The sequence below is a fragment of the Sturnus vulgaris genome, chromosome 18, assembly GCF_052056855.1.
Source record: "Sturnus vulgaris isolate bStuVul1 chromosome 18, bStuVul1.hap1, whole genome shotgun sequence".
Classification (NCBI taxonomy): Eukaryota; Metazoa; Chordata; class Aves; order Passeriformes; family Sturnidae; genus Sturnus; species Sturnus vulgaris.
In genome coordinates this window covers 11,174,232-11,198,235 of record NC_142260.1, presented here as the reverse complement: position 1 = coordinate 11,198,235, position 24,004 = coordinate 11,174,232, and the positions used below count along the sequence as shown (strand labels likewise).

Genomic DNA, 24,004 nt, shown 5'->3' with positions numbered 1-24,004 from the left:
TAGACTCAGGATTGGTATCAATACTGATATCTTATATTACAGACACAAGCCTGTAAAAAAGTTACTGAAACTTGTAAAATATTTATAAACTGAGAAAGCAGAGAATATATTAACGTTCTGTAGATAAATTCATTTAATTCAGGATTTAAGCCCTCTCTTCTCAAATACTACATCTGAAAACATTTATCCTTTCTTAACAGTACTACTTATCTCTATTATCCATAGAAGGTTATTACTTTGCTCTGTCTTTAATTCCTCAATGCTTGAAGGCTTGTCCCTTGTATTTCTTACTTCAATTTCTTCTTCATTTCCACAATTACCATATTTACTTATTACAGACTGCATAAACTCATTTTCTTTGTGAATAGCCTGTATTTCACTGTCTTTTGAGTGTACTTGACCACTCTAGCATAAGAGGGAACAAAAGATTATAAGTATTTTAGTAATTTACTATAGTCACTGATTAGGTAGAAAGTTCAGGACTGAGATTTAAAATTAATTTTACAATTCTGATGGAAAACAAAGATCTGAAGTATAAAAAGTAAATGTAAACAGAGGAAAAGAAAAAAGCAGACTAGTGTCCTAGAAGAGTAGGCAAGAAATCAGGTCCTGCTATATTACAGTCCACAGAGTTACACATTTGACAGAATTCCTCAGTGTAAGGAATTTGTGTTGTACATGTGGTGACTGGATCACTCCCTCTCTCTGCTGGCCCACTCAGTGAACTGCTCAGTAATTCCATGTGCAAAAATCCTGCATGATTCCTGTTTACACCCAAACACATACACAAACAACACATGCACATATAAACAACTTTTTTTTCTAGCAAACTGCCCAGGATTTTTAACTTCATTTCACAGGCAAATAAGGCTTCTGAATTTGCAATCCCTGATATGCAGTTCCTCAGTCCCTCCCAAACAGCTTTTTAACATGAATTTGAGTCAAATTCAGCAAGAATAGAGGCCTGAAAGATTTATCTACTTAAAGTCTAAATCACTGCATCTGTATTTGTGTTCACTTTTGAGAGCTGCAGTCAATGAAGTTCTGTGGAAACAAGGGCCTGAATAGTGAAGATAATAAAATCCCACCAAAATAAAAGGAAAAGGAAATGCATCCTTTATCATCATCAACTGTTTGGCAGCTGAAGACAGAAGCACGTGCTGGCTCTTGCCCTAAAGATAGGATATAAAAGTAGGCAGATGTGGGAGGGAGCTCAGTCCATAAAAGATGTGGGAAAAAGCTGAAGGTACTTGGGAGACTGGAGGTGCTGCAGAAGGAAGGCTGCGATGTGGGAGGGAGTTACAAGAGCTGTGCTTGGGCACTGGGTGTGTGGGGAGGACAGAGAATATTGCAGAGTGGAGGGAGGCACGGAGACAGCACTGCTAAAAAATGGGGCTGCTGCAGGGCTGGCAGAGTAGGGGATGTAGAACACAAATCTGCCACAAACGGTTCCCTACAGGTCACAGAAACATCCTGACACTCCCAGCTTTGCCGATTTGGGGGAGGGAGGAGTCTGGTAAACAGAGGAGGGTCCTAAAATCATCTTCCTCTGCCAAATACTCCACCCTCGATTTGACGTTTCAGTGGAAATTTCTTTCTCTTTTCATTATGTTTTATCATTATTTTCCCTGTCACTCTTATTGGAAAATTATATATATTGCATCTTTTTCTTTTCTAGGCTTTTAATTAATTTTACTTCTTTGCTCTATATAGCCCTGGCACCACATTTTCAAGCTTTTTGAATATAAAAAATAAAAATTTTCTTTCATGAAAGCTCTAATTGTCTTACAATCTTTTGTTTCTAGGAGCTCTTCTTTTCAGACAGAAACACCAAGCACACTCTGTAACTGTGTACATTACTCTTTTGTACAGTAAGAAAACAGTCACTGCAGTGGAACTTACTACATTTGTTGGTATGGGCTGAGCTGGTGACTGCATCTGAAACAAACAGGACAAAGTGTTCATAGAAAGGCAGAAAGGTTTCACGATTCCTTTTCAGGTTTTCAGATGGGTTGAAGAAACCTACCTTTCAATAAATTCAAATGGCTCTTCAGCCCTTAAAAAATAGGGCCAAGATTGATAAACTAAAATACCTAAATAACAAAACTTTTAAACTTGGATTTTAATTTTTTGCCTGTGATTTAGTAAAACCTAACTAAGAAACACATATATCCCTAAATATCCTTTCCTTCAACAGACTATTTCACAGTATGAAATTCAAACCCTTCTGAAAACCAGATCTCCCTGCACTTACATGCCCAAGAGAATTACAGCAAGCCATTGCTGGGTGTAACCCTATTCTCTACTGGTACACAGCTGAATTACAGATTATATCAAACTAAATGTGAAACATGGTAAGGTTCAACTAAATTGCAATCCAAGTCTGTAATGAGGGCTGACATTGTACCTTTCTTTTAAAAATGTCTTTTGTTTAATTACTATTCCAGAGGTGATCAGTGTGAAGAAGTTTAAGTACATTCTGAATTTCATGCCTCACAAATAACTACAGGGATTTCAGATTGCACTAGGTGTAAAAATAAGTCTAGGCATATTTCCTTAGAACACTTGGAACCACAGTCAAGATCTAAATCCAAGCCAACACCTTTCCCTTTTATGTGTCACTAGATGCTGACTCATTAGTGATACAAGGTGAAATTCCACAAATCAGAATAACCAATATGATCTGCTGCAGCTTCAGTTTCCTGGCAGTGTTCCACTCAGTCCAACCTGCCTGGCTTTGGAAAGCTAATGACTGTACAACACAGAGTGATGTGGCAATTTGCCATAAAAGAGTGTAAGATGTATATTTGGAAGACATCTGACTTCTTTTGCATTTATGAGCATATACTTTAAGCTTTCCTGCTTTCAGACCCATGGGATTATCTTAGCAAGCACCAGTAGTGTTAATCATGAATGCCTGATCACTTTGCCTCCTAAACAAAATCAATATTCCATTTCCATTCAAGGAAACAGTGACTCTTAAAATATACACAAATTGCATTATTCCTTGCAGAGTTCAGCTTTGGGACAATGAGTAATCATTTCAAGTCTAATTTCATTTTCATTATTAAGCCCATACCACAGCCATGTATGTGTGTGAACTACAAACATACATATGTATGAGCATTGTGAAGAAATTGATTTTAAGTTCTTCTAAATCCTAAAATATTTTTACTGTTTGTCATTTTATTGACAATTCATGGACTAGTTCTAAAATAGTTACCTGTCTTTACAACCCTAGTGTCTTCCTGTTTTCTTAACACAAAAACCAAGTTTGTATACATGAAAAATGAGTTTTCTGTTCTTGGAAGGACAGATCATTACTTCTTTGTAAAAGTTAATGGAAAATGGGTATAACCAATACTCAACAGACACACTCAATGCACAGAGAAGGTTTCTTATGGCTTCTGACTCTGCTCAGTTTTTTCAATCTTATAGAAGACTGCAATACAAATTTGCAATCCAGTTTCATCATGGAATAACACAGAGCTGCAGGGCTATGTGTTCTTCCTTTTCTTCCAAAAGCCCATCTTTGTATGCTTAACCACTTGTTGACTTCCCATATGTGCCCTGCACCTAGAGCTGAACATGGATTTGGTTCAGCCAACAATCCAAGGTCAATTCTAGTTCAGCCTGCACTGCATAAAAGTTTTTACCTCCTGCATTTGCTGCCTGATGAGCTCGCTGTGCCTTTAATGACTCTCAAAGACACTATGTGACATAAAAGTTGGTGTTTCTTAAACTAAAACTGAAGAACTTAGATAACCTGTGTATTGCTAAAAACAACCTTCTGATCTGTCCCATGTTACAGATTTCAGAGAAGCTAAAATGAGTTCCTCTGAGTAGAAGTGGACCTACTTTCACACCTCCAGGGAACTTATATACACATGAAGTCAATTGGATCTGCCCCAGTATTTGAAAAATAGCCATGGAAAATATGTCTGTGAAACAGGATTTAGTCAAGATAGGTTGGTAACTGCTGTCAGGTAAAAATTTATTAATGAAGTACTGTCTCAGGTTTCTATGACACAAGCACCCCTCTTGATAAAAGCAGAACATTCTGTAGGTACAGTAAGTTTCAATGATATTTAGGGTCATTGTCACATAAATTGTTAGGTTTAGCCATGTCAAAGGAGGATCAGTGGACATGACAGACAACATTAGAAAAATCGTCATATTTGGAGTTCTCTGGCATTTTTACAAGACACACTGCAGCTAGTAAAGACATTTACCTGCAGATTCTCCACTTGCTCAGAATGCTGATTTCCCTGGGGAGGATGATAATCTTCAAGAGGTCTATGAAGTCCTTTAAGGGAATTCAGCTCATTTTTAATAGTTTGTATTTCTCTTCTCATGTTTTCCTCCTGTAATAATTGCAAGTATACAGAGCACACAAACACTTTACTGCATGTTCAAATGGGTAAACCAGCATTTTTCAAAGGTATCAACAGCTTAGCATATGAAACTTCATCCTTAAAAGAAAGTATGCTAAGGAATTTCTTTGTACAAAGTTCAAAGTTTTGTTTCATTCCAACCAAAATTTTAACCATATTTCCATTACAGATTATAGCTTTTATTAACTGCTTTGGGAAATTTTTTTTCACCATTTACTGCTAGTAGCAATGCTCAAAAAAAGTGAGATTTATATTTGTAGCTTTCTTCCTCTTTGGCTTAAAGATAAATGTAATAGTCAATATTTATTCTCTACCTACATTGTCAAGAAACCACAACAGCAAATAATTTGCTTAGTACTTTACTTCTGTAAACAGCCTCAAGTGTCCAGTGCTCCCTCAGTAAAGATGCAACAATTAAATTTTGGTATTTAGAACTAACTGAATGGTCCAAACTATAACTTGTAAAAAGAACTGAAGGGCAATTTCACAGAAACACCTTCACTTAATTTAGAAAGATTTCCAGACCAGTGTTAACTTTATCCTTGATGATTTACTTTAGGAGACAAAATTTCTAGTTAGTCATTACAGAAATATGAAAAGAAATAACAATTATCTTCTAAAGAATAGATGCAAACGTTCCTGAGAAATAAGCAGGGCAAATTCCCATGTGAATAGAGGAAATTATGGTATAAAATTCTCCAAGGAATCAAGGAGATCAAATCTTCTCAGGGAACTGAGCATCAGGAAAGTTCAGCGATTTTGTGGTCTCATGGTTGCAGTCATCCCCACAGTGACTGCACTCAAAGGAGTGAACCTTAGACAACAGGATTTCAAGGACAACTTCACATTATTTCCCACACAGTTTCCCTGGAAATCTGTCTACCAAAATCAAAACCTTTCTGGCAGTAGGTGCCAAGCACATAGAAATAAAAAAGACAGACTATTAAACAAATGCTGCTTAGAGTCTGGTTTCCACACACATTAAGCAGATCTTGTCTTATTGAAGTGGTATTAATCTTTCCTACATCTAAACATGCATTTATTATCGCAGACAATTTTTACAGCTACAATGTTTTGCTAATTGTTTTAGATTAAATAATTACTGAAGTATTCTTTAAAAGTAATGAGGTAATAGAGAGAATGTCAAATATAGAAGACAAACTATTGTTTAGGTGTCCACAAAGGTGAATTCAGCAGGGGGATATACCAGACACACCTTTTCTTATCCCCCTTCATGTTCAGTCCATACTGAAGAATTCCTTTCAAATCAGAACTGCAGGAAGACATTTTAGAGCACAGAAGTTAACCTAAATCTACCTTTCAAAGATATTCATTTCTAGAAGTGTCTGTATTACTGGAGAAGAAATGAGTTGTTTTCATTTCATTATTTCTGCAATATTTTCTTGGCTTTTAGGAATGACCTGAAATGCTTGACAACTATTCCAAAAAACTTTTAATACTATAGCATTTAATTGAATAAACCTACTTCATTTTTCCAAGTTCTTAGTGCCTTCTCATGCTCATTCTGAAGATTAAGGAACTTTTCTTCATTTTCCTTTGCCTTCTCCCTTTGCAGCTCATTATCTCTTTCAAGGGCCTGCAATAAAATTAATTATCCAAAAAATAATCAATACCACATTAATGAATTTTGATGTGTTTTATGTTGCTTGGACCTTTGCTTCTAACATGCTGCGAGTGCCATACAGATCAGTGATAATGTGCTATCTCAACAATAATTTTCATAAATTAACAGAAAGGTGCTTATAGTTTAGCTAACAGGAAACAGGGGGAGGTTATGAAAAAAGAAATGGCTATAAAAGGGTATAAAAACACTTGCCATTATTCAGTTTCACTGCATAAGTTTTAATGTGCTGAAAAAGTAATATAAAGTCCAGAGATGAGAGATATGAAATGTAGCATAATCCACAGCCACTGTACTTAAAGAAAAAACTACAGTGTACTGACAGGAAAAAAAAATTTTATAATCAGTTTTTCTGTCCTATTTTTTTTATTAACCTCTCTTATAAACTATACAATCTTTACATTCTAAAACGTATCTACTGCAACATGAAGCATATATCTGATTATGCTTTAATTTATTTTTATTAGGTCACTGAAATAGGAGTGCATTGAAATAACAATAATATTAAGTTTTATACTACCATAACTGTACTTGCAACGTTTTTGGTTAACTCTTTCAGCTTTCCTGTGCTAGATTAAAAGAGTCTTGTGTAAATCAACAGCAACTTCACACACGTATCAGGTACTCTTGGAATTTTTATCCTATCATATTTTTATAGCAAACAATATGGAAGATAAGACTCACTGCATTCCATTACCTGGTATATAGATGACACAAATATGTTTGATACTGTAAGCATCACTTGAATGCATGAAGCTGTATGACCAGCTACATATTTATGATTTCACTGAGCTTCTTTGAAAGTCCATGTGAAAAATGTTATGGAGGAAATACTCCAAACCAATTCTTTTTTACTAAATCTTTTAACCAAAAAGGAGTCCATTTTTTGATTCATTTAGCACCAATTTCAGAATGCCTAAGTTAACTTAGCTACAGCGTTAATAAAATTACATTTTACAGGTACTAACACCAGGAAAATTCAAACTACCTTGCACTTTGGTACACATGGGAAAAGTTGTGCATAAGAATACAATGGATCTTCTTTGACAGATTATGTATTTCCAAAAAATGGGACAAGTCAGCAATACACTGTCTGAATAATCCCACTCTGATGTAGCACCTTTCATCCAGTTGTATAAACCAGGAGTGCAAGATCTCCTCTCTGATGAACCTGTGCTTAACTCCAAGGATGCTTTTGCTTGCACCTGAAATGCAAGTTCCTCAGTGATGGATTATTATAGTTATTCACAGCACAGCTCTTAGGGCAAAATATTAGAAGTAGCAGATGTATGGAACTGATCACATGTTAAAGGCAGTTGTACAGACTGGGAATACCTGAATTCTTTGCATTCTCAAGTATTCTGTCATCTGTTAGAGAATTTTTTTTTTTCCAAAGTTACATATTCAGCTCCCTATTTTATAAATTCCATTTGATGTTTTTTAAAAAATGCAAAAATGCAAAATAGGAAGTTAACATAGTCTCATTCCTTGGAATATCATGGTAATTATATCAAACTGAAAAAGAAGATCTATTTACATCAGTTTAAGTAGTGAAGATTGAACCAAGAGCCTCTTATTGGTTATCCATGCCCTGTATTTATGTCTGAAGTTACCTTTGAGGACTGCACTGCAGCTTTGATGACCAGCAGTGTTTTGTGCTGTAGTTAGAACAACAGAAAACAGTAACACTTTCCCAATGTCTAATACAAACAGATCCAAATCAGAGCAGGCTCTCATCAGAATTAGCATAATTGCAACCAGAAATCAATTCTTGGCCTGCACAGGCTGCAAAACAGACTTGTCCTCCATTCATACCTTAACAAGAAGAAAACAGGCCAGATTTGTAGACATTTATGTGCAGGCTTCAAAGAGAAGATTCACAGATACCATTTACTGTTTTAGCTGGAGCTTTAAGGCACACTATAAACTTCATCTGAGAGGGGAAACAATAGCTCAGAAATGCTATCAGAAAAAAGCACTTTAAAACACACTTGCTGTTCAATAGCCCTGACACAAAGGACTAAAGGGTTCCTGTATTATGAAAGTCATCAGTAAGATTATATATGAATTATCTCCAGCCTCTGTTTTAATCTACAAAGCAATTCTAATGATGTTAAGAAATAAAAATAAAAAGCACATTACTTTCTTACTTTAACAAAAACCAGGATTGTAGGAATAGCAAGTAACCCAGCTGTTTCACTGGACCCAATATACAAATAACAGAAGCTACAGAAAATCATGCTACTTTAGGTAATTCTACAGCCAAAGGGTTGTTCAGTTAACCTTTGTAAAAATGTTGAAGATGCTTTAATTCCTAGGGAGATTTTAGCCACTTTCTGATGGAGAACATAGCTCATCTTCAACCTTACTTGTTGCATCAAAAAACAGAAGTCCTATGTTTATATTGTGGAGAAGGCAAACTTACACCTGTTAAGAGTAAAGTCTCAGGGGAAGCGAATCATTTCAAATTAGCATAGAAGCATTTATTTAGGAACAAAAGTATACATCCACACTGGAAGTTCAATTTGAAATCAACTGAACTCCTAGTTCAAAACCTGGCTTCAAAGAGTGGAATAGTTGTGGTTCTGTCTGGGCAAACAGTAGGAAATAATTTTTAATAGTCCAGTCAGTGGCTGTACCTGAACTCTGCATGGGAATGGATGTGACCTTAATCTTCAGTGCACTGACTGCTATTGAAATGTGGAATGTGACCTGTTCTGAGCTGCTTTTACACGCTGAAAGTGTCCTGGAGCGCCTTTATAACCCTTGTATCCCCAGTTGTCTGTTGTTTACGCTGGGTTTGAAGCTCTGCACCTTTAACATTGGTTCCGAGAGCCGAGCGGGGGAGCAGCGGCGCCAAGGCTGCAGAAACTGCACTCGCTCCTCCGCAACCTTCTCACGGACCGGGCTGTGCAACAGAACTCTCCTTTGCTTTTAATTAGGTATTTTTTTTAGTTGGCTGAGGCCAGAAGTTTTTTGGAAGTGTTCAGCTATTGTTCGGTCCGAAAACACCAAGACAATCCTCCGGGGCACCTCAAGCTACATTGTGGCCAGGACACCGGACCCGAGCCCCGGAGAGACTGAGAAAAAACCAAGACACACCCACAAAAAGGCCTCTGAACTAGATAAAGACTTTCTCAATTTGCCATCTCTTCAGAAAAACAAGAAGTTTAATATTTTTCTTTTTTTTTTTTTCATGTTTGTGAGTACTTTGCCTGATAAATAAACAAATTTTTCCACTTTTCTCAAAGGAAATTTATGTCTCCCGAACTCGTGGGAGGAGAGGCCGCTTAAATTTGCTTCTAAAGGGGCCACTTCAAAAGTTTCCTCCCTAAATTTGCCCTAAACCAAGCCAAAGAGGAACTGAGGAGTGCTGCAACTCCACACTCTCCAGCGTGACTACTTCCCACCTCTAGCATTAATATGATGCCAGAAAACACAGCAAGGAAGGGCTAAAGATAATCCTCTTTCTTAGGCCTCTGCTTTAATAAAACTGAGGACAAGCTCCAGCTATGAATGAAGATCTGAAATTTGAAATGTCGCCCAGAAATATGTACCTATATGAAAATTACAACAAAAATCCTAAAATAATTTGATTTCAGTATTTGAAAGCAACCCTGTTCTGGTTTTGCCCTCTGGAAACGGCTGCTAAGAATGGCAAGCATGATTTACTTTAGGGGGAGAAGAGGGAACGCACAGCCACAACTTCAAGGCTCGTGCTGACAGTTAAGGAGCTGAGGGAGCAATGGAAGTGAGGTCAAAAGTTCTGAAAGGCACACAGATGTCTTTAACAGCCCCGGACTTTAAAAATACATAACAGAGACTAACAGCTTGTCTAATCGAGAAAAATCTGACCTGATAGTCTTCTTTCAGTGCATTTAATTCACTTTCCATTCTAACATTCGCTTGGGTTATTCGCTGAAGCAGCTCCTGCACACACTGTAGAGAGCTGAGAATTTCCTTATTAATACAAACAGAATAGAATATATTGAGCAAGATTTTGTTTCTGGAGTTTAAATATTAGATGATTTATGTCTTTTATATTAATTTATTTTTATTCTGTCAGTGTTTACAAAATTATGTCTATAAAAAAAGGTACTCCAGCCTCAACATTGGGGAAAATCTGTAGGGAGAAATCAGAACAACACCCATTTTTTCTAACCTTTTACTTTGAAGCAGTTAATATTGTTATAAATTACTATAATATTCTTTTTTAGAGAATTTTCCTATAATTAAAATGAAATCCACCCAATATTTATACATTCTTCAGTGCAAATCGGGATGGAATACATCAAATCCAACCCTGTTATGATTTCAGTTCAGGACAATCACAATAACTTTATCTTACCACATCACAGGTCTGAAAAAATATGGAAAATAAAAAAGAAATTATTCCATTAATGGATCACCCTAACATGAAATTATTCTGTATCTCCTGAATTAAATCCTAATAGATGTGAACTACCACCTATCAGCTTTGTATCATACAGTGGCAGCTGTATCATATTTTACTGTCAGGGTCTGAACTTTTGTGGTACCTTCCTCAAGACTCTATTGTTACTTCATGAAGGGGAAGTTGTAAAAAAAGAGCCACCCAAAGTGAGGTGATTTGAGTTGCTGAAGGTGCCATGAGTGCTGCCAGGAAGTGTGTTGCAGTCTGGAGGAAACGGAGTCATTTTCTATTGAACACTACCAAACATTTTTCCGAAGTTTCAAAAGTCAGAGTGACTGACCCAGACAAGCCAATCAACACCCCCTCAAGACCACTTACAGCAATCACTAAAAGAAGACCTGAACAGAAAAAACCCAAGAGTTTCAGGCAGAAAGGAATCTTAAATGTGCTCAATTGCTTCAAAATACATTGAGAGAGGAACATATTATTAAAACAAAGTACTTCGACACACTTGCAAAGTACTTTCAAATTGTTCTAGTTTTGGTTCTACTGGATACACAGATAACTGCTAGATAGCTGTTAATAAAAATAAAATCAGTATTTTAGTGTACTCTCATTCCTTTTCATGCATGTATAAATAATATTTTTTTCACTGAAGCTGATTTATTTTTTGTTCCGTTTTACATCTAGAAGACTGAACTGCAGAGCTGTGGAATGGCTTGGCCAGTGTCATCTCATAGGTCAGTAGCAGAGTTGGCCACATCTTTTAAATCTAGAACAGTTTTCTCTCAAATAGACCAGACTGCTTCTCTTACACAGTTTAGTACAAATCAGCTCTAATTTAGATGGTATTTCTAGCCTAAGTCCAAGAACCACTGAAGCCAACATTTCAGTTAATCGAGGTGAATTATTAGTGCCTCACAACACAGAAATCCCTGTCTTCTAACCCAAGCACTTGGAGGAAACATGAAGCTCATCTCTACATTACAGCCCTCCCCAGCCTACACCAAACCCCTCCATATGTTCAAACTAACCTACCAAACAAACCCTAGCAATTGACACAGAACAAGAGAGACACAAACCAGAATCCTTCTCTTAGATAACACATAGCAAATATGCATACGAATTGTGCTCCACACATCTCCATGGAAATGCTTTCAGTGCTTGCAGGGCTGGGACAGTAATGAGGCCTGAATATGTCTCTCATTTTTTCCCGTGTGTTTATTGCCAAGTATTTTTTAGAAGCAAGCTCAAAATGCAAACAGGTTTTTATAAATTGGAAGAGTGCTGCTGGATGAGTGCTCTATGGGCATGCCAGTAAGATACTGCTTTTGTCCCTCCCTGGCACCAAGAATGATAATAACACTTCTCTGACCTGTTCCCTTTTGTGAACTGCAGAGGGAAAATCCTGCAACTGTTCAAGAACAGGAAAAAAACTCACCCTTTTCAGACTTAATGTTCTGCAAAGCAGTGCATTATGTTGTTATTACAAGGAACAAAATTTTTTTTTGCTGCATTTGATACTTGACTCCATAGGCTTTTTTAAAAATAATTTTTTCTGGAACATACCTGAATTAGAGAAGTCCTAACTCTGTTCAGGGATGTAAAAGTGTTGCTTAACAGTCTAAATGTTTATGTTCTGTGTGAATGGAACATCATTTCCTCTGTATACCACTGACACATTTTCCCCATTTTACCTGGTTTCAATAGCAACAATGTTAGAATAAACTGTTGGCAACCAGAAAGCAGCACAGCCAGCATGTTATGCCAGCCTTGCTGTTTATTTGTACTGAACCCCCATATAGGCAAGTGTTTAATGGGAATACCAAATTTCTCCCATCTGAATTCAAAGACAAAATGTAAGACTTGGAATAAAGTGTCAAATAACACACTTTGTTCTGGTAATACTTCTAAAATCTGAGCAGTAAGATACCACTTATGCCAGTATTAAAAAAATCTCTGAAGTGTAAACAAGTGAAATTAACTCGTTTTTGTAGCTTAGTATAATAAGAAACCTGAGTATGAAATGTAGAACCTACATTCTTAAGCGATTTTTAAATAGTGAACCTGTATTAACTCACCAGCTTTTCTTCTTTAATGTGAGTGTTTTCTTCTTGAACTTTTTTACTGACTGCTGTCTCCTTAAAAAAAGAAAAGAACATGAAGAACAGTAAAAGGCATTTTAAATTACTATTTTTTTAACAATATTGAATTAATATGATATAGTGAATCTTCATGAGGCTATTTAAAGAAATTGAATTATTTTTTTAATGTCTTCTTACCCAATTTTTTTTACTATGAAATTATACTGATATTCATAGCACATTTACTTCCCTGGCAAAGGTTAGAGTGGAAATAGTTTAATTACATTGTACATGCAGTATAGTAGAAAAGAATCCCTAATCTGTATCCATCAGAGATCATTGCCAGGAGGTTTTGCTGAATGAAAACCAGAAAATATTCACCAAAACTATTATTTTTTTAAAATCCAAAATACCATTCTGATTTTCTGTTGCAGTTCTTTAAACTGTTTTTCCTTCACTGCAAGATTGATGTTTTCTTCTCCCACCCTGTACTGAGAGGTGACCTTGGACCTTATCAAGTCTGTAGTTACTTTCTTCAGTTCCTTAACACAGGAAACTTATATAAATAGTTCATCCAGTATAGGCATTGCAATTCAAAACAGAGACAAATCTTTTAAACTATCCTGGTCATGCCCTACTTTGAAATAATGTATAGAAACAACAGAATAAATTAGAGGTACTGAAATGTGTAAGACTGACTTAGTAAACTTCAAACTTGTCACACGTGACTAAAAGTTTATTTTCACAGGTAAAATGTTGTGCCAATTTCACTGTTTGAAGTATTTACTTAATCATTTTGTTATTTTCTCTTCCAAGAGGTATATTAGGAGTGGACATTGAGTTGGTATTGGTTAAACTTACTTTACCCATATACACAATAGGAATTACTATAGTAACTACTGTGTACGTTCTTGGGAATGAGGAAAAAAAAAAGGGAGAACAGTGATTATCTGGTAAAAACAGGAACTGGCTATAAATTTGGAGGATCTTTGCTTTTCCTGAAACATTAATTACTTAATCTCAAGAGAATGCTAAATTAATTTTATATTAGAAGGTTCTACAACATGATACCTTTGATTTTACAGTCTTTATCCTCTTTTAAATATCCTGCGGCTTTTTTTTTTCCTTTTTTTTTTCCCCCCCTTTTTTTTTTGCATCTGTTTTGTAACCAGTTTATTCAGAGCTCCTAGCGCAGCAAATAAACAGCAAACTCTTTGATCTCATTAAATTACAACTTATAGTTCCTGGAGCCATAAATATTGTGCCCTGCTCTCCCCCTCCCCTCCCATCCTGGTGCAAGGTAGTCTGTTTAATATCGCTCTCTCCTTGAGCGCTCTGACGTTTACTCAGACAAATAGCAGAGGTTATGAATGCTGCTCACAGATAGCATCAAGAATTCTCCATGATGCCATAGTGGTGAACCAAGCATTCAGAATGGTCATAGTTTTATCTAACAACTAAGTTCGGTCTGTTTAACTTTTCTTCACAAAACTGGAATTTCAGTTATCACAGACAGAATTATCACAGGCCAGTGGTTTAACTGTTCTGGACAAAATCAGAGAACAGTACAAAAGAAGAAAGAAAGATTATGTTGGAGCTGAAATTCACAAGTATAGGTAGTATTTTTAAAGAAATCTTTTTTTTTTTTTGCTAGAGGCTTTATTTCTCATGTATTTTTATCCATAAATAAAATGATCTAATAAATCCTAAGTGTGGTTGCAAAATCAGTTACAGAACTGAAAGCCAGCAATTCCTCACAATTATTCTATTTTGTAAGCCAGTTAGGTTTTCCCATCTTTTGCAATAAAGATATCTCAGTTGTACTGCTGTTACTAGAAGGCTCTGTAGTGAACCATGCAAGGAGAGCTCCTGCTGTTCAATGGCAGAAGGTGCAAGCAGCTCTAACTCTGGGAAAGGGCAAAGGTGCCCCGTGCCAGCCTGCACACAGAAGCAGATGAATGGCACAGGGAGCACAGCTCACAGGCTGGCTGCCACACCAGCAGGTGACAATCCTGCCATGGAGCTGATGTCAGGTTTTCCAAAACTCAGGCTTTAGAATGTGCAGAAAAAACTTCGTTTGTCGCGGGGAAAGCACAAGTCACACGAAGTAAATCATGCCATTGAGGCAGAAAAGATAACTGTGTTTTCTGTGTTTTCTTCTTTCTAATGGCAGGTGGGTGTGCACAATCTGTCTGCAAGCAAACCCAAACCTGCTAATACAATGCTGTAGGCAGGAAAAACCAAAACAAACAAGCAACCAGAACCCCGCACAAACTCCCCCCCCCCAAAAAAACCCCACAAATGAAACCACCAAAAATAATGGCAAAGTTTTTCATGGTGAGTGACATCAAATGGCTTGTAGCCGCAAAAATAATTTTTAAAGTAATTTTTTACATACATACATGTATTTTTTTGTACTCTGAATTTAATTAAAATGTCACCCCAGAGTTTTTGCTTTTTTTTCTAGTATCTTTCTCTCATTATTAAAATCACAAGTAGTATTCAAAAATCTATCAAATATGTTGAATGTGGAAAATAATTTTATCAGTTCTGGGGTGTGCTGAGAGACAATTGTAAGGCTTCAAACCCATTCCCTTGATCTGCTGCTAGCAGCCAATGCTTTGGGACATGGCTTCAAAAACACTTCATGCCAAGTCAAGAGCATCCCAAAATCCCAGTCCTGCTCCTTAAATCTGTTTTCCTTCTCCAAGTTGGTCTAAACTAGAACTTCCACTTTTTTGGTTGGGTTGTTTTGGTTTTTAGTTTTTTTTATTTTGGGGTGGTTTTGTGGTTTGGGGGTTTCTTGGTAAAATCTAATTTTGTTCAATATAAAACACGAATTCCACTCTCCCTTGAGGCCACACATATACATGTCCCAGCATACTATACTTGGCAGATGCAACCACTTCCAAGACTGATATCCTATGAAAACTTTACCTGTTCAAAATTACGAAGTTACACCTAAAAAATTCAAAATTACACCTATATCTGTTTGCTCTCTTCCTAGATTCCTGCAACCCTCTTGTAATCTTTTGGGTCCTGAACAGCAGAGTTGTTTTTTAAGCAGCAGAATGTCAGAAACCTTTTTCTTGGCCAGATATTAATGCAAGCATTTTCACAGTGGTTGAGAAGAATCCTACCACATTGAATATCAAAATGTTCAAGTCCTAAAATAAATGTTACTGAAAGGAAATTTTGCCACAGTCCATTACATTACAATTTAGGAACTGGACATGAAGTAGGGAATGTCAAGAGAAAATTACAACCTCTCTAAATAATATTCCTCTCCTGAAACCCCAGAAGAGTAAACCTGTGCAGAATAGACCTCAATTTCACTCAAGTTTACTGTTGTACATATTTAACATCCTCACATCCTCATAATACACGTGCAATTTCATTAAAATTGGAGATTAGTTTATTTTTATCCATAAATGTTAAACAGTATTCACTAACTTCACATTCCCATTAAGAACAAATGTGTGAGATCATCCAGGTCTGAGTGAAAGTAATGGCTGTGATAAGAGCTGACAACCAAATTAAGATTTTAGTACCATGGATAGTCATTCCCATTCCAGCACTGAAGCTACAGAGGAAAGAAGTTGGAACCCAGAAGTTGTCAGAACTGTTAGAGGTCAGTCAAGTCTCCAAGGCAGATAAAACCAGCTTTAGAAGTTGTCTCAAATTATGCTGTTGATATCATGACTTCTTTCAGCTATGAAGCAAGTGAAAACAGCCTGGTAATCTCTTTTCAAAACTCTTCTAAATATCCTAGTTCAGACTGTTCAGAATAGGATGGTCAAATACAAAAATCAATAAGAAATTCAGAAATAACAACAATAAAGGCATTTCCTGCTGAACTGAGGAAGCTGGATTAAGTTTCAGCTGGCCCCTTTTTCCTGCTTATCTAACAGTATTTTATTTAAAATTAATAACCCTTCATGACCTTAAGAATCAAGAGTACAGCTGAAAAAAAGAGTGGATCAAATAATATGTTTGATTGCTGAAGTAGGTAAGTCTCAATTTCTCTCTCACACCTATGTTACTCACAAATTCCACTATGTAAAATTTTCTTAAACATTTGTTTTCTTACCTCTCAAATTACTTACCCTCAGGGAATACTAAGTAATTTATTTTTCTTGGTTTCTCACCAAAAGCAACAAATCCTATTTACTGTGATGCTGAAATATTTCTAAAACTCCTCACTTTTTTAGCTGCAATATACTACAATAAAGATATGCTGCATTTTAAATGAAAGCTCCTGTTCCTGTCACATGCAAATTATTTCCCTTTTTTTAAAGGAATTGCACAGTTGGAGTGTACACAGTGCACAGACAAAGCTGCTCTCAGATATTCACAGTTATGATGACACCAGCACCCCAAGAAACATGGCTTTCCTATAGAGGAAAGTTATCTCCACTGACACCTTCCAATATTTTTCTGTTTCTCTTCCATGCATCAAATATTCCAGATAAATATATATGGTTTTTATATATAACCTATCATTTGAATTATGTAGTTAAATAAACATTTTTAAATACTTTAAGGCTAATTGTGATACAGAAATTAATTTGAGAATTTTTCCAGTGTTCTGTTACTGTGGATTTCAGTCTGCTTTTGTGATGGTAAGAGTTCTGAAATCTTTGATCACTTCAAAACTTGATCTTTTTGACACTGATGTTTGGCATATTATATTCTAGCATATAACTAAAAAAATCCAGATTGAATTCCTGATTAATTTTTACTGTGGCTAGAATATCTCCATGTAATAAATACAATGAATTAAGTAAAGCACAAAAGAAGCTAAGAATTAAATTAATTTTAAAAAATCTCAAAATGTCTATATTTCAAGATAAAAATATATTTTAAGCCTGGCTTTTAGTGGAATCATACTTCAAAGAACCTTAACAATAAAAGGCTACATGCTCTTAAGAATAAAAGAAACAATAAGAGCTTCAGGGAGAATTTTCAAGTACTGTTGTGACTTCAAATCCCATTTTTCAGGCAAAGAAAGGTAAACAGGTAAACATCCATTTTTTGATCAATATAACCCAAATATAAAATGGTCATAGTCCCTTTTCTGCATGTACAAATTATTTTCTCCCCCTGCCCATTTTTTTTTTCATTCACAAACTTGGCAAAGATTCCATGGTAATTCAAAGCAATCATCTGGAAACTGGGGGTTAACATTAGGCCAAGGAGTTCAGATAATCATTCATTCGATCCGTACATAAAATTATTACAGAATCTAAAGGAGAAAAAAAATTAGGGAAATAAAAACGAGATGTGATGTGGAAAGATACTGAGTTTACAGAATTCTGACTTATGAGCATCCTTTTGCTTTTCTCTTGTCAGCTCTTAAGAAGCAGCTCAAAGGGAAAAGAACATTATTCTTCCCACTATTACCTATGTTCAAGAGTGCAGCTCAAACATGACTTGGCAAAGAGGAGCTTCTGAATAGAGGCAGGAGGAAAGAGCTTAGTGACAACTTCCTTGTAAATAGAATCACCATAATCTGAAGTCTCAGCTGCCTTGTCACAAAACTCTCCACTTCAGAGATTGTCACACATTTTATCCCATGTGCAAGCCCCAGCTCGCTTCCATGGCAACTGCTCCTCATGTTTTCTCTGACTGAACTGAAAACACCACTGCTACCCTCCTCATCAGATGGAGAAGAGATGGCAGCACAGCACAGCAAGAAGAGAGGTTAATAATAATTAGCAAGAAACAAGGAGGATGCTGTGGAGGTAAATAAAAATTCACAGGACACAGAAAATTCTCAGAGCTGCTCCAGTTCCAACTGAAGTGTCTGTGGAAGCTAATCTGGCCATTAGTTATAGAATGAAAACAGTTCTGCCTCCTGCCCACCACTTCTATTTATATGGCAGCAGCTTTTGGAAGGCCCAAAGAATCACAGAACCACAGAATATTCTGAGCTGGAAGGGACCCACAAGGATCATTCTTCATTCAGAAATGTGCACTATACTTACTTCCTTCAGATTATTTATTTCAGTCTCTTGTCTTTTATTCACTGATGCTAATTTCTTATTGTGCTGTATGGCTTCCTGCACTTTAAACAAAAGTTGAAGCATGTTAACAAATAATTTCACATTTGAACAAATATTTGATTTATGTGCATATAATTTATTTTAAAAATCAAACCTAAAACTGCAAATATGATTCAACCACATTTTCTGTGTAGTTTGATACCACACTGGAGGATTAAACCAAGTGGTACCAGTTGTCTATACCTCAAACAAGACTAAGACTTTTCTGTATGTTGGCTTATCTTTTTTAAAATTGTAATTTAATTTTTAGTGTCTTATGATGTCATTTTAATAGGACTTTTAACTTTGGTTTTATTTTTTAAAGCTTTGCTTGTAATTTTGTGATGAGTTTAATTATTTTCAGACAATACTTTTCAGACAATGGGTCACAGAACAAATTAATAACTGAGTTAACAGATGCAGAGTTATATGCATATAGGCCACAGAAGACAGAAAAACATCAGAGGATAGCACAGCAGAAAATTCTCAGAATAACTTTTACTCCTGCTGAAAGGGAAGGGAACTTTCTTAAACTTTATACAGATGAAGATGACACTGGGAAATTGCTTGAAATTCAACAATGAAAAGCTGAAGATATTTACTGGCTCCTGTACTTTTTCAGACAGCTCTATTCAATCTTTGTATTTTGATCCTCTGAGGTTCCCCTTCGTCCTTTTCTATTTTCTAATTCATCTTTGTTCACCCCTAATCTTCTTTATTTTCCTCAATAGTTTTCTGGCACCACACTTGAATACAAGAACTGTAGACCCCCAGAATATTCTCTCCTTTCCTGCTAGGGATGGTCCACCATGAGGAATGATGGACAACAGCCTCAGTGCATGATAAGCAATTTTGCAGTTTGGAATGAGAATATGTGCTTAAAAATTAAAATACTAATTAATGCAACTCCTATCTTCTGATACAACTTAGGAAAATCCCCCAGAAAAACAAGCAGGCCAAAACTGGTAAAACTTTCTCCTATTTTTCAACAAAAGTCATGTGCTCACTCTCTAGCTTTGAAGTACAATCAGCAGACATTGGTTAGCCAATGTCTGTAATGTTCTGGATTTAAAATTTTAAAATTGAAGTAAGTTAAGGTACTGAAATACCACAAATATAAACAGAATATGTTACCAGTTTATTCAAACTAGATTTGAAAAAAATATTTTAGTTTCAGGCAGAAACTAAAATTTCACTAAGATTCAGTAAATGAAGAGGGTTTTTTGGTGTTTTGGGGTGGTGTTTTTTGTTTGATAATTCCTCAGTATAATTCCCTGTGTGGTCACACACACGACTGTAGCACTGGATCAGCAAAGAGCACTGAGGAACCTACCAAGATATCTGACACCTGGCATGGGGTAGCTGCTATTTTTCTGAGTTTTCAAATGTCTCCAACTCAGTGTTGTCAGAGCACAGCAAAACCAAGGGCTGGAGGGCATTTCAGGCATACATACCACTGTGCTCTAGTTTGCCATGAACACCTTTTACAATTCCAAACCGAGATGCAATAGTAGCATAACACCTCTCAATTTCATTCAGCTTCTTGTGATGCTCCTCTTTTGCTGTTAAGTGCATCTGCAATTTTTGATCCTGTTAGGAACATAAATGAAGCACCCATTTAATCACAGTAAGTAGCTCTCCAAGTGCTTTTGAATATAACAGCATAAATGCAAAATTATTCCCAGAATGTATCAGTTGTCTGTTTCATATCTAATGACTTTTCCCATTTTCAAATAGCAGGATGAGACACAGAGTCATCATGGATTTGAGCACCTAATATTTGAGGAGAGGCTGAGGGACCTGTGAAGGTTCAGCCTGGAGAGGAGCTGAGAAATGTGTATATACCAGGGGAGGTGTGTGTGCACAAGGAATAAAGAAATCACTGCCAGACTCCTTTTAGTGGTGCTCACTGACACAAAGTGAAAGATAAGCAATTTCACTTAAACTTGAGAGGAAAGAAATTTATTGTAAGGGTGGAAAAAGACTGGAACAGGTTGCCCAGGCAGGCTACAGGATCCATGGAGATACTAAAAACCAACAGACATGGCTCTGTGACACTGGCTCCACTGACCCTGTTCTGAGCCAGCTCAAGAGACTCCTCACAGCTTCATCCATCCAGTCCTGGGCTTGTAAAAATGATACAGCCAAGGGCAATTAGGAGAGAGTTTGTGTATTTGACACACCTATTCAACACACTTGCTAAAAATCAGAGGTGCATCAACTACTTCAAAGTGGTGACTTTGATTTAGATTAGTGAGACTAATGCATATTAATATCCCATGCTTTGCAGGAAAATATCAATAACCTTTCAATGAGTAATTCTTAATTCTTCAGTACCAATTAGCTGTCCTAGTATCTTGAAACATCATGGAATCACTTTGTGTATCTGTAGGGGAAGTTTCTAACTACGTTATAAGCATCTAACACTTCATTTTACTTCTATTCACATGTTGGCCTAAGTAATACCACAAAGAAACCTACATGGTAATTAAGTACAATATATTTAATGAATTTTACCAGTCTCTCTCATTTTGTGGAAACTGTTCAGCAACATATTTTTTTAAAGCTACTTGTTATCCTCATAACACTAAGATTTTTGTGTTCTTTCTACTGTATTTTTGTTGACAGTTTTGTAGGTACTATGGTGAATTTTAAAATTAATTTTCTCTGAAGAGAATGGGTTAAATTAATTCCTCAGAAAGGATAAGCATTTGATTAGGTATCTAATTGATTTCTAATCTACAGTAGAGGAACACAGCAATTAAGAGGAACTGGGCCAAATTCATTCCTGTGTGTAAATTCAAGTTACACCAGGATGCATCTGGCCCAGTCTGGCTTTGGCAAGGCTCCATTTCCACACAGTAACAAATGCAATACATGTCCAGGCATCAGAGGATAATAAAAGCTGATAGTAATCAAAAGAAATGACCACCATAAGACTAGCAAAACAGGATGTACAATACAAATTTCTCATGTTTTATAAGGTATGAAATTAAACACACTACAGCAAATGGAAAGTCATAATGGAAGCACTAGTAAAGAAACACCACTACTTACAGAAATCACTGCAAGGAATGGAGGCTGAAAATGTTCTAATGCTTTCTCTTTTTCCTAATTATAAATTAACTGTTGAAGATCTGTGCTTAACTAATGCTAGGAGGGGAATTTTATAACAAAAACATTAAAAGAAAAATATTTTCTTTGTTTTTCCTGCTAATTCCCTCAGGTATATTTATTCTAAGAGATCAATGAACAGGGAGACAGCCCTAATTTGAGACTTGAACAGCTTGTGGCAAGATCTGAGGAGTTTTGCAGTTTTTAATATGGATTTTTTTCTTAGTGCTATCCCAATTCCTTTCTTTAGTCAGCAAGATAGTGTTAGTCCCTCCTCCTCTGTCAAAAAGTTGATATATGTGCTTTGCTACTTCCCAGGGCTCTTCCCAGGGTAAAAAAGAACTGGCCTGCTCTATCTGTAAGAGTTTTATTAAGAGCTTAACACTTGCCTAAATATGATTTTTGACAGCAGGCGGCTCCCCAGGCTTAATAAAATAAAAGCCTGAGGAATAAAAGCCTGAGTATGTGATTCGTCTCCTCACAGTGAAAATGTTGTAAAACATTTTTCCATAGAAGACAATCAAGAAACACCAGGAGACACTGCAGGCTAGGGAGTGCATGACCCTGGAGTTGGAGTGAGACCCACAGAATCTTGGTTCTTCTTCCTTATGTCCGATAGTGCAAGAACAGGAATTATTGCCCTGCCCTCCACCAGTAATAAAGATAAGCTGGGATGGGGAGTGGAATTGATTGTGGCCATATGGCTTGTTGAGGCACAATGATTTCTTGGTGGAACTAGACCTGAGAAATAGCTCAGGGTCAAGTGGGTGACTGGAGAAACACAAAGAGGGAATTGCTCATATCTCCAAGATATTCTGGAAATGGAGTCACTACTCAGAGGTACTCAGTGAAGCAGAAGGTGGTAATGGGGAGGTGAAAGTGTCAGACAAACAAAGGAGATGTAATGGCATGGAGACCTAAGGCAAGAGCACATGAAAATTATGCAAAGGGCTACCAACTGTAGGTCTTCGAAATAGGAATTTTTTTCACAACACTTCCTCCAGTTCTCACTGTTTTTCTACTTTAAAATAATTGAGTTTAATTTATATTGTATCACTGGCTCCTCACTGTGTTTTTAAACAACACAATATGATTTTACAGGCAAACTCCTAAAAGATGCAGAAAGGAAACAAAACCAACATTCCTATCTTAGATTATTAAGAACAAACCAACTTTTGAGGTTTATTTAACATTTTGTAGTAATTACTTTTTCATTTGACGACTACACCTGTATTAGAAAACTAAATGGCAGGGAAGTCCTCAGGAAATGCCTGTACTGTTGTTAAAATATCCCTGAGACATTTTGGTCTGTGCCCAGCAGGACTCATGTAAGCAGTTCCTGGGCACAGTTCAGGTGACTGCTGGGAATGATGTGGGGTATTTGGATTCCAATTCCCTCTTTTCTGAAGAGTGCTAGGGTTTAATCAACCTAGACCATGTGACTGCAGCTTCACTAAATGGTTTCACATACATGTAGTTTCCAATCAAAACAGTAAGGGAAGACAAGAACAGATGGCACACACAGACAGTTCTGGCATCTTCTAATGTATCATCTCTCAGGAAACCAACCTGACCATTTTCCTCCAGTTACTTCCTAATTTCAGCAGCAGGAAAACAAATTCAATACAGAGCCCACACTCAAGTGTATTCTATCAATTGAACTCTTTGTAGTAATCCCCCTGCAGCCTCTTGACTGCATGAGTGCCACTGTCCATATGCAGTGAGGTGCAAAACTGCACACTGCATGCAATAATCAACACTTCTGTTGTGGGGGGAAAAAAAAGACCATAATAAAGACAAATTAATAAAAGACAAAAAAATCCTTTGTTTGTCTCTCTACTGTCTTTCAATAAGAAGCAAAACCTTCCACTATTTCAAAATCATAGTATATATGTAAGAATTTTATCAGCACTACTTGCATAAACTTATTTGGACAGCATGCTAAAACATGGTGTTTATGTCAAGTATTAACCTTGCTTATACTATTCTAAAGGAACAGAAAGGAACAAAAACAGAATAAAAAGCTCCACCAGTAAGGCACACCCAGTCCCCAGTACAGACAGAAGCTCCTTCACAGACTGGCAGGGTTTCTAAAGTGCCAGATAAAAACTGAACAGCTCACTCTCGAAACACACACCAGAGAACAAAATTTTGTCTATAGAAAAATTGAAATAGAAATGGGTCTCAGATAAATGACTGGTTCAGAACTACATCCATTTTATTTTTAAACACTTTGCCATTGGTGGTGACCTACATCTACATGGGTGGCTACTACTTTGATCCCTTGAATGTACCACTTAATTCAGTGCAACCACTCAGGGAGTAAAGTTGGT

The 24,004-nt window shown here is 36.5% G+C and overlaps 1 protein-coding gene across 1 annotated transcript in view; it reads right to left on the bottom strand.

Annotated features, from left to right (window-relative positions):
• Positions 1 to 24,004, bottom strand: part of CCDC73 (coiled-coil domain containing 73) — a 90,015-nt gene that overhangs the window by 8,327 nt on the left and 57,684 nt on the right. The window contains exons 12-20 of the mRNA XM_088175416.1: positions 20,012 to 20,147; positions 18,501 to 18,580; positions 12,927 to 13,055; positions 12,511 to 12,570; positions 9,892 to 9,996; positions 5,881 to 5,991; positions 4,233 to 4,364; positions 1,903 to 1,938; positions 237 to 405 (exon numbers count right to left, since the gene is read on the bottom strand). Of these exons, the coding sequence (XP_088031542.1) occupies positions 237 to 405; positions 1,903 to 1,938; positions 4,233 to 4,364; positions 5,881 to 5,991; positions 9,892 to 9,996; positions 12,511 to 12,570; positions 12,927 to 13,055; positions 18,501 to 18,580; positions 20,012 to 20,147 (958 nt within the window). The remainder of the gene's footprint in view (positions 1 to 236; positions 406 to 1,902; positions 1,939 to 4,232; positions 4,365 to 5,880; positions 5,992 to 9,891; positions 9,997 to 12,510; positions 12,571 to 12,926; positions 13,056 to 18,500; positions 18,581 to 20,011; positions 20,148 to 24,004) is intronic.